Source organism: Cydia splendana, chromosome 25 (genome assembly GCF_910591565.1).
Source record: "Cydia splendana chromosome 25, ilCydSple1.2, whole genome shotgun sequence".
Taxonomy (NCBI): domain Eukaryota; kingdom Metazoa; phylum Arthropoda; class Insecta; order Lepidoptera; family Tortricidae; genus Cydia; species Cydia splendana.
Genome location: NC_085984.1, coordinates 5904905 through 5916801, shown reverse-complemented (window position 1 = coordinate 5916801; position 11897 = coordinate 5904905). Strand labels below are relative to the sequence as shown.

Genomic DNA, 11897 nt, shown 5'->3' with positions numbered 1-11897 from the left:
GGCGGAAAAGATGGCGTGCAGAAATTTCCCTGGATAGCTTTGGCAAGAGACCAGAACGCACGAGTTCCCGAAGGGAGGCGCTCTAATTTCTCGCCAATTCTACCAATGTGCAGTGACTTTGCTCTGGCAATAACTCTTTTGAAGGACCTGGAGGCAAAGTTATACTCCTTTTTTAATGCGCTAGTCTTTACATCCCGTACTTTCGGCGAGAGGCCCTTTTGCAGAAGCGACCAAACCAAGGTTGGGATTTGCCACCAACAGGAACCACAGAGGATGGAATGAATAGCTCCATTCCCTGCAGCACAACGTCAGCAACAGAATCAGCAACGACATTGGGATCATCCGGCGTGAAGCAAACCTGCCTCCAAGGGTAGGATGCAAAGAAGGTACGCATCCCGTCCCAATCTGCTGACCTATAGTGCCACACCCGGCGGCCACAAGCAACTCGCCGACGCGGCGGGCACGCGAGTGGCACCGTACTCCGGATCAGGCAATGATCCGACGAACCAAGTGGGGCCTCAACGGAAACATGGTAGTCAACCGGATGAGAGGTCAGCAGAAGGTCCAACAGGGAAGGTTCCTGGCCTTCCACATCTGGGATTCGCGTAGGCGCAGTGACCAATTGTGTTAAGCCATATGCCAGAGCAAAGTTATAAACAGATCTGCCCGCATGATCAGTCTTGCTAGAGCCCAGCCATTCGGCGTTGCGTTGCGTGGCGGAATTGACGTAGGCACTAGTTTTTACGAAAGCGACTGCCATCTGACCTTCCAACCTAGAAAACTAGGCCTTATTGGGATTAGCCCGGTTTCCTCAAGATGTTTTCCTTCACCGAAAAGCAACTGGTAAATATCAAATGATATTTCGTACATAAGTTCCGAAAACCTCATTGGTACGAGTCGGGGTTTGAACCCGTGACCTCCGGATTGAAAGTCGCACGCTCTTACCGCTAGGCCACCAGCGCTTGCGCTTCCTCGGACTCACATTGTTGTACGCGAATGGAATTCGAGTACCTACTTGACCTACGAAACTTGTTTTAATACATAATAACATTTTTACGACCGTGGCCTTTAAACGAGGTCTTATTATCGAATAAGGTCGGTCGGTACATAGATTATCTGTTATATTATTAACGGTAACGGTAATATTAATTTTAATTTAATTGCCAAGTCCAGTACAGCCAGCAGCAGAAGTTGCTAAGCGGGCCAGGTATTCAAAATGATCTTGACGCGACTTTATTGTTAACAGAATAAGAGCGTGTCAAGGTAATTTTGATCACCTTGCCCGCTTAGCAACTTCTTCTGCTGATTGTACTAGCAGTCGGTGTGGCCGAAATCGAATAGGACTTCATCATTGACATCAGGGTGCCTAGCCTGATATGGAATGTCTCTGTCGCACTAATATGGAAGAGTGATAGAGATTACCGTATCGTTCGCTACGGCGAGAACGAATGGCATCTTGGCTAGGCACCCAGCTATGGTCAGCTATGTAAAAATATAGGGATTCAAATCTATGCACTTAGAAGTCATAATCAGTAAGGTAATCAGTCGTTTATTGCTTTCATTGGTACATACATAGATATAACCCCTGTAAGGACACTGCAAATTACAATTATAAGTTTATAACCACAAAAGAGTATTTGACTGTATTTAAAATAAATTATTATGCATGAAATAAAGCACCAGAAGATTAAAAGAGAAACGTAGACAGGAGTTATATTTAGACACAATTTCTATTTTAAAACCCGTATAGTACTATTAGCTGCTTTGTTACTGCACACCGTTGTATGGGGACCTTGCACTTTGAGACTATGCGCTGAAACTTGGCACAGTTGATTCTTAGCTGGTCTTGAGCAGATACAGACCGGGAGCCGTCGAGAGCCACCTCTCATTTAGTGAGGGGGGAGGGGGAAAGTTCGACGCTGCCGCGCTTCTCTTGGAGCAACATTTCTCTAAAACTATACCTATTAGGGAATGTAATATATCATTTTCGGATAAATTAAGGATGAGGAATCTAGTTTTGGAACAAAAACAATGCACTTTCTAACAAAAAAAAAGCATAAAGTAGAAAAGACTAAAAAACGTATTTTTGATTTTTTCATAATTACCAATTTTTTTTAAAGTGTAGCAGGAATCTGAAAACAAAAAATACAGTCGTAAAGCTACACTTATTACGTTTAAGAAAATATATAGTTTAATATACAAAACTGTTGATAAATGGGAGATAAAAAATAATATTAAGCGTGGGTTAGAATGATCTCAATACAAAATATTATGAATGTGGGAAAGTTACTTATAATTTGTTCTACAATCGTTTATTTTTCTTGTTTTTCGTAAATAACTCGTAAACGGTAGCCCACAGCAAAAAAATATCTTTTACGTAAATAATCTGTTTCAGATTTCTTATAAAATAAGTGCTCCTTTTTTTCGCTAAGGTCAATATTAAAAAAAATATTGAAGGGAGAAAATAAATACTAAGGTCCTCTTTTTTAGTCATTCGTAAATAACTCGTAAAGGATGTCCAATAGCAAAAAATATTTTAACACAAGAATAATTAGCATAAAATTTCCTACAAAAAAGGTTATTCAAACTTTTTCGCTAGGATCAATATTTAAAAAGGGGACCTTAGAATTTATTTTCTCTCTTTAATATCGTTTTTAATATTGATCCTAGCGAAAAAGTTCGAATGACCTTTTTTGTAGGAAATTTTATGTAAATTATTCATGTACTAAAAATTTTTGCTATTGGCCTTCGTTTACGAGTTATTTACGAATGACTAAAAAAGGGGACCTAAGTATTTATTTTCTCCCTTCAATATTTTTTTTAATATTGATGGTACCGAAAAACAGTAGTACTTATTTTATAAGAAATCTGAAACAGATTATTTACGTAAAACATATTTTTTTGCTGTGGGCTACCGTTTACGAGTTATTTACGAAAAACAAGAAAAATAAACGATTGTAGAACAAATTATAAGTAACTTTCCCACATTCATAATATTTTGTATTGAGATCACTCTGGCCCACGCTTAATATTATTTTTTATCTCCCATTTATCAAGAGTTTTGTATAATAAACTATATATTTTCTTAAACGTAATAAGTGTAGCTTTACGACTGTATTTTTTGTTTTCAGATTTCTGCTACACTTAAAAAAAAATTGGTAATTATGAAAAAATCAAAAATACGTTTTTTAGTCTTTTCTACTTTATGCTTTTTTTTTGTTAGAAAGTGCATTGTTTTGGTTCCAAAAAAAAATTCCTCATCCTTAATTTAACCGAAAATGATATATCACATGCCCTAATAGGTACAGTTTTAGAGAAATGTTGCTCCAAGTGAAGCGCGGCGGCGTCGAACTTCCCCACTAAATGAGACGTGGCTCTCGAGGTCTCCCGGTCTGTATCTGCTCATGACCAGCTAAGAATCAACTGTGCCAAGTTTCAGCGCATAGTCACAAAGTGCAAGGTGTCGTGCAGTAACAAACTAGCTATATAGAGTAGGTAATTTGATTGTGCCGTCACATGCTAGTGTTTCATATAAATTCCATAGCAGCAAAATCGTTTTGACAGTTCGAAAAAAGAAACTGATTTGACTGGTAGTCAAATACCCTATTCTTAAGCAGCTTTACTCGGTATTTAAAACTCAAAACATCTTTATTGCTCTCGTATAACAAGTAATATAGATAGACCCAGCAATCTAGTCTGAAGTGAAGCCTACTTAAGCTTTATTAATCTTATTAAGTGCAGATAAACATAATACGAAAATGCATACATTTTTAGTCAGCAATTTTATTTATTTATAAGGTAGAAAATTAAATACTTGACAATTATTATCATCTCTATTCTTTCTATTGACATAACATTGAAATTTTATATAACTTTGATGTATTCATACATTGTAGAATTATATAACTATCTGAATAGGGTATTTGACTACTAGTCAAATCGGTTTATTAAATAACCTACTCTTTATAGTTTTATACGGGTTTTAAAATAGAAATTGTTTCTAAAAATAACTGCTGTGGTGCTGTCTACGTTTCTCTATTAATCTTCTGGTGCTTTATTTCATGCATGGTGTAAGATAATTTATTTTAAATAGAGTCAAAAATCCTATTAAATACTTTATTTATATGTAAAGTTTATTTGTAACTCCTTAAACTAAATAAATTTAATACTTATAAATTGTATAATTGTCATTACGTAAAACCATTGTATGACAGTATTGACAGTACCCCCACGCTTGTGGTACAATGAGATCTTGAGCGTTGTGAGTGTTTCAAGGCATTAGATACAAGAAAAAGTATATTTTTGAGCGTGCATTTTAGTAACTATAGTCTGTATCTTTAGGTATTTAAATAAAAGTAAACAAAATCTGCCCTCAAATGGCTCCTTAAGCCAGTTGAGGGTAGATGAAAACATTATCAAATAATGTAGGTTAAAGTCTGGTCGTTCAGTGACAGATCCCGGTGGTTTTGTATTTGGTTGGTTAACCAATAAATGTTATAACTACCCGAAAATGTACAAATTGTTTGTTTACTTTTATTTAAATACCTAAAGATACAGGCTATAGTGTAGGTTTAATTACACAAACGGGTGTACCGCGATATCATTTCATTGTTTTTACCTTATGTTCCGACGTTTCGGCTGAGTTGCACCAGCTGTGGTGACGGAATGACAATGAAATGATATCGCGGTACACCCGTTTGTGTAATTAAAATACCTGTGTGTACAAAACGCGAGAGTTTAAGAGCCAACGGGAGTGGTCATTTCTCCATACAAACGTACTCCTCGTTTTCCTCCGTGGTTTTTGAAGCTAGAGCAATGATTTTTTCAACACAGATTAATATTGTCAATATCTGTGTCGGACCGTTTTGCTTTTTTTGATATTTTTGTTTTTTAAGGCGCTAGAGCCCTTCAAAAATGGGCGTGGCGTGGGCGAGAGGCGTGGCATTCAAAACTGATATCAATTAGCCAAAAAAGCAAAACGGTCCGTCACAGATAATTTCATAATCATTTAGATTTCTAAATTTGGTTACGATTGGTTAAGTTTTGGAGGAGGAAACAGAGGAGTACGAAACCTTGATTTTTGAGATTTTTACGCAGGATTTTTCGCCTTGTCCTTATCGCACTACTTTTAGGTGCCGCTTCCGTTAGCGAGACGGGTATATTTACCTAAAATATTTAAAACTCAGCTCCTGTTTCGTCTTAAAGTGTGATATTAGCGTAGGTTGGTATTCCACCTGACCAATATTTTGGTCCAATGTACATTGCGTCTCACTCTCTCACTAAACAAAATGTGAGAGGCAAATACACATTGTACAAAGAAATTGGACAGCTGGACCACCATTAGACATTTTTGCAGTTTATTGAACTCGTATATTTCCTATTGATTATGTATGACGTTTTAACTAGTCCTATATTCTATTTTAAACGAGCAATTCTTGTTTATTTATAATTTATAGCTATATTTCGGGGATCTCGGAAACGGCTCTATGAAATTTGCTATATGGGGATTTTCGGGGGCGATAAATCGATCTAGCGAGAGGTCTTATCTCTGGGAAAACGCGCATTTTTGAGTTTTTATATGTTTTTCCAGCAAAGCTCGGTCTCCCAGATATTTACTATTTTAGTAAGTATTTTCTCTTCAAATAGTTAGTAACGAAATCATGACCCAAAAATTAATTAAATAAAAAATAAGTTCAGAAACTAAAACCCGACTACTGCAAACCTCGCGCTCTAAAAAGTATGAAACAAGATAGAATTCTTATCTGAAATTATCAAACATGAAATATTATAAATATTATATTTTTTTATTAAAAAGTTATAACATTTATAATTTCCTGTATATTATTTGAAATACTTTACATATAGGCAACAACTGAACTGAGGGATTAGTTTACAGACCGATTAAACAATTATCTTTATTGTTCGTTTTATCATTACTTCCATAATCCCCAGCAATGGCCAAATAAAGGTAGAAACCAATCAGTAGCCATTTTGTTGTAACATGGTGCGGATGTTCTACTTTTTTGCGTTCCTGGCTCTTGCCCAGGGTCGCCATGAAATATACGAAGGGTGAGACTAATATTGAATTTAATTAATAGCCTATATGGTGTCCCAGTGCTGGCAAAGGCCTCCATCGATCTCCATCCGTCTCGGTTTAAGTAATCTCCGGCCAGCCGTTGAGGTATACGTCCAGGGTGTCTAGCCAATGTAACAATCGCTTGCTCTACGACAACGAAACGCTTTGTGTCTCTCTATCACATTTCCATATTAGTGCGACAGTGACAATTTAGAGAGCGTACCTATCGTAACACACCTTTGTTACCAAAGAAATAAGGATGTGTTCCGATTTAGTTGGACACTTTTGCCATCACTGTGTATTTGATACTAACTTTACTTTATTTCAGACATCAGCTGTACCAAATCTCCGGCCTAGCTCCTGAGATCCAGGCCCTCGACGTGAAACTTGACCTGCTGTCCACCAGAACTCAACAAGAAGGCAAGCTGCAGGCCCTGGTGAGACTGTCCCCTGAAGTGAGGGAATCATGGCTACAGTACTTCGAGGAGAGACAGATCTCTTACAATAAGGTGGTGGAGAATTTGGCTGAGTAAGTTGGGAGTTAAAGGTTTTTGTTATAAAATTTAACATGTGTCATCATGCCTATTGCCGTCTGACATTAGTAAGGCGGTTTTATTCTTATCAGTTTTATCACTAAGATGCAATTTTTCTCACAATCATCAGTGATATTTTAAACTTTAACAGAGCTTTCCGCCAAGAGGATGTTCAAGTGCAAGCAGCCAAAGCGGCCGCCGCAGCCAAACGGAGCGGGCGAACCATCGGATGGGAAACATACTACAGACACCAAGAGGTATTTGAACTTCAACTACCTACTTACTCTGCCCTCACAAGCCGGTGGCGTCTCCTCTATCACTGACAACGTCGTACCACAATAAAAAAATACTGGTTTTTCAAATCCCTTACTCATTTGCTTATACCTACCTAAGTTATCCAAAACAAGTGATGTTTACGTAAAGATTCATTCTTCCTATAATGTTGACTAAAAGTCAATTTTATTAGGTGTCGATTTGAAGTAAAGAAGTAAACATCCATCACTAGGTGCTAAAATGTCTAATAAACGCTGTGTTGTGTACATTAACAGATCAACGACCATTTAGACGAGCTGGCAACGCAATACTCCGACGTACTGACGGTCGTCAATGGCGGTCTGAGCTACGAGGGACGACAGATCAAAGTCGTCAGGATTTCTACTACTGGCTTCCAGGTATGGATAGCTTATGGACTACACAGGGTTCAGAAAGCGACGTTAAAGGATGACAATGATGATCACGCTAGACCGCGCCATGGCCAGGCTGGAGCTTCCGGAGATTCGTTTTCTGAGGAAAGCACCACGTGATCACCGATCAGCCGTCATAGAAAATGACATGTCGGACGCCTCGGCCCGGGCACATCCCGGTCTAGCGTGAGTCATCCTTAAAGCTGATAATTCATTGCTTTTTATGGGTGCCTTGCATGATTTGAAATTATTGGGATCTCACCTGAAGTTCTTAATATCTTAAATAAGTAATAAATTTAGATCTAGGAGTAAAATCACATATACTTTAGTAAAATTGGTAAATTAGTTTGAAGTAAATGGCTTTTTGATAAATCTCGATAAAACGTTGATTATCCATTTTTGGTTAAGCGGTATTTATCAAACTCCCCTTGACATTGAGATCAACAACGTAAAATTGCCACAGGTACATGATACGAGATTTTTAGGTTTTCAATTTGACTGTGGATTAAAATGGGATAAGCACATAGACTTACTTACCGGTCGATTGGCTCAGGCATCTTTCGCGCTGTCACGTCTTTCTCCTACCCTCTCTTGTGAAAATGTCCGCATGGCATATTATGCTTACGTAAACTCCATTATTCAGTATGGAATTGACCTGTGGGGCCTGGCCGCTGATAGAGAAAGGGTTTTTGTGTTACAAAAGAGAGCCGTTAGGATATTGGCTGGGGTTCCGCCTTTTACTCCGACGAAACAATACTTCCAAAAACTTAAAATTCTGACGGTCCCTAGTTTATTCATTCTGGAAGTTGCGAAATATATGTGGAAGCACAAGGGTGAATTTAAAATGCGACGCCCAGAACAAAGAAAAACGGGAAGAGATGTTAAAGCGGTATTTGCGCGATTAGCGAAAGCATCCAACTCATTGAGGGTAGTTGGCGTAAAAATATTCAATAGCTTGAGCCCGGAAATCAAAGAGGCAACTTCTTATGAGATGTTTGTCAGTAAACTCAAAAACTATTTAATTGACAAAGCCTTTTATAGTATTAATGAATTTTATGGACATTGATTATATGTATAATTATTTTAAGAATTTATTTTGTGGGTATTAATATTGTGTAATATTTTTTCTTTAAATTAATTGACGTGTGTGTTGTTTTAGGTTTTTTATTAGTTTTAGATGTGTGTGTGTGTGTTTTTATTCTTTGTATTTTATTGACATGTACGTTTACACCGTATTAAACGAATTGAATTTGTATTTGAATTTGAATTTTTTACATGAATTCTAGTATAAGATAGCAGTCACAAACAACAGAGCGTTGCCTCACGGCGTAGTATTTCGCTGGTAAAAGAGCGCATTTGGTCCATTTACAGGCGGCCTAACCATCAAGGTGGCAATCGCTTGCGCTTCGCCATCGAATCGCTGTCTTTAACGCTCTTCCAAATTAGTGTGACAGTGACAGTTGCGTTTCGTTCGCTAATAGCGATTGGCATGTTGTTAACGGGACCTGATCCTCGTCCGTTTAGTGTCCAACAGTGGGTCATCGTATTTTGTCTATGCTTCCAGGATTCATCGAAACCAGTAATCGTCATAGACGCCATGGTGCACTCTCGAGAATGGGTCACGACGCCCGTGGCCCTATATATCATCAACCAGCTGGTGGTCGATACAGTGGACAGACAATTGCTTGAGGACATCGACTGGGTCATCATTCCGATGGCTAATCCTGATGGATATGAGTATACGCATGAAACAGTGAGTTTAATATTACTAAGCTTCAAAGTTACTGATAATATAAAATATATACCTAAGCGTTAAACCAACATAGATAAGAGCCATGTACTGAAGGTGAAGAAAAATATCACTCTAGTAGCACCGGAAGACGCAGCGTGGTAAGGCCCAAGACTAGATGGACCGACGATCTGGTTATTTAGTCGCGGGAAACCGTTGGTTGAGGGCAGCGAATGACCGTTCGTTGTGGAGATCCTTGGGGGAGCCCTTTGTCCAGCAGTGGACGTCTGTCGGCTGAGATGATGATGATAATTGGGATAGTGAATGCAAGGCGCAAAGCCAATATACACTACTTTTGTGTCTGATTTTATAAATAGTTACATGGCCTTAGGGCAAATCCGCCACTGGTGTTTTGCCAAGCTTTTACATTAAATCCCTCATATTTTAGGACCGCCTTTGGCGCAAAACCCGCTCACGCAACCACACCGGCTCCGACGAATGCCCCGGAATCGACGGGAACCGGAACTTCGACCATCACTGGGGCACCGTGGCCGACAACGCGGACCCCTGTAGCATCATCTTCGAGGGTCCGGAGCCCTTCTCCGAGGCCGAGATCCGGCTGATCAGGGACGTGGTGGAGGAGAACCTGGACAGGGCCGCCATGTATATATCACTGCATAGCTATGGGAACTTGTTTCTGTACGCTTGGGGGAATAATGGTGAGAAATAGGCAATTATATAAAAGTTGTAGGAGAGACCAATGGCGTTATTGATAAACGCAATACTGGCCTGAATTAGAGTCAGACCGTGAAAAGTTTGCAGCGATTTTGATAGCCCACGCAGTGCAAGTGTCATTTTAAACGTCAAACTTCTATGAAATTATGACATATAAATAACACTTACACTGCGTGGGCTATCAAATCCGCTGCAGACTTTTCTTGGTGCGACTCTAGCTATGAATCGATTGTCTTTATCTCTTTATCTGTCATTTTGACATGTGTAAGTTGCGCAGACTTTTGTATGGACTGACATGGCTATTTGTACGTTACGTAGAAATCATGTAGGAATAGCAACACATTTGACGTCCTCTCCCCCGCATAAATCGGCAGACTGTTTTGTAAATAAAATAACAGCCATGACGTCTCCGGTTACTAAATGCTCTAAGAATTCAACTAAATCAGGCCCAAGGTTTTGGAACATTTTAACTAACTCTTTTCCGTCAACATTTTTCATTGTTTATTTTTTTGGTAAAAAGTCAAGAGTTTCAATGATAGCTACTTAGAAAGTGCAAGACAAAGTCCTCACAAGAAATTTCCTCTTCAAGGTAGTGTTCCAGACAACGGTGACGACCTTCAACACATGGGCGACACGATGGCGACCGCCATAGACGCCCTCGCGTTGGACAAGGCTGATCCTTACGTCGTTGGCAACGCTGCTCAGGTATCATTTCCTCTTCAAGGTAGTGTTCCAGACAACGGTGACGACCTTCAACACATGGGCGACACGATGATGACCACCATAGACGCTGTCGCGTTGGACAAGGCTGATCCTTACATCGTTGGCAACGCTGCTCAGGTATCATTTCCTCTTCAAGGTAGTGTTCCAGACAACGGTGACGACCTTCAACGCATGGGCGACACGATGGCGACCACCATAGACGCTCTCGCATTGGGCAAGGCTGATCCTTACATCGTTGGCAACGCTGCTCAGGTATCATTTCTTCTTCAAGGTAGTGTCCAGACAACGGCGACGACCTTCAACACGTGGACGACACGATGGCGACCACCATAGACGCCCTCGCGTTGGACAAGGCTGATCCTTACATCGTTGGCAACGCTGCTCAGGTATCATTTCCCCTTCAAGATTGTGTCCAGACAAAGGTGACGACCCATGTGGGGCGACACGATGGCGACCACCATAGTCGCTCTCGCATTGGACAAGGCTGATCCTTACGTTGTTGACAACGCTGCTCAGGTACTCCATAAAAAATTACCTATTGGCTTAAATTACTACAATGCTCTCAGATTTACCTACTATCGTACCTAACCTTATCGTAGGTAACCTAAGCTCGAGTCAAATAGACTTTTTCTAAGTACATATCCGCCTTCGGCATTGGTGCCTTTTTAGACATGTAAATACCTGAGGGCCTCCCACCAACATCGAACAAGAAAATCTTTATCTGCTTCTCTATCGCTCTTGCATATTCGAGCGACATCGACAGAAAGGCAGATACCGTTATTCTTAGCTAACGCTGTGGGATACATTTTCAGCTTCCGTGAATGCGTTTCTTTAATGTACCTATTGTAGGTCCTGTACTTCACCACCGGGACATCCCGCGACTGGACACGCTCCGTCGGCGTCCCCATCACCTACACCCTAGAACTGCCCGGCTACGAGTACCTGTTCGAAGTGCCTCCGACCTACGTGGACCAGGTCGTGAAGGAGACCTGGGCGGGGATAGCGGCCGGAGCGCATCTGGTCAGGTCGGCGGGCTTCACGGTGTTAGTGAGATTTGAGATGCTGGTGGTCGCTGTGGGATTGGTTTTGTGGAACTCGAGAATATAATTTTTCATTATTTTACGCTGTTTTTTACTAGTCTATAAGAGTAACTTTTGTTATTTGGGCAAAGGCCTCTCCTCTTTTCCGCCATTAGCCGGGCACTCGGGGCCATGACGAGATTATGTGCATTTTCAAGAGGGGGTTTGGATCGTAAGGCCACCACTATGGTCCTGCAGTCAACTGTAAAAATATGGGTGCACAAATCATTTCAAAAATATGTCCCATAGCTCTTATGTCAGCGAATTAAAAACTATAGGACATATTTTTGAATAAGTTAGCTACACCCATATTTTTACAGTTGACTGTCCAATGCGGGT

The 11897-nt window shown here is 40.1% G+C and overlaps 1 protein-coding gene across 1 annotated transcript; it reads left to right on the top strand.

Moving 5' to 3' along the window:
- The first annotated feature begins 375 nt into the window (after positions 1-375).
- On the top strand, positions 376-11586 carry LOC134802650 (carboxypeptidase B-like). Its single transcript, XM_063775286.1, has 8 exons — positions 376-551; positions 6405-6605; positions 6761-6866; positions 7158-7280; positions 8857-9045; positions 9470-9740; positions 10346-10461; positions 11329-11586. Exons 1-8 carry the CDS (start codon positions 376-378, stop codon positions 11584-11586), a joined length of 1440 nt encoding a protein of 479 aa, XP_063631356.1.
- Positions 11587-11897: the final 311 nt, after the last annotated feature.

Excerpts from the sequence above, each read along its gene's own strand:
- LOC134802650 (XM_063775286.1), top strand. The coding sequence starts at position 376 with ATGCAAAGAAGGTACGCATCCCGTCCCAATCTGCTGACCTATAGTGCC. Across the intron at positions 6,867-7,157 it reads CATACTACAGACACCAAGAG|ATCAACGACCATTTAGACGA; the intron begins GTATTTGAACTT and ends GTACATTAACAG. Across the intron at positions 9,741-10,345 it reads GTACGCTTGGGGGAATAATG|GTAGTGTTCCAGACAACGGT; the intron begins GTGAGAAATAGG and ends TTCCTCTTCAAG.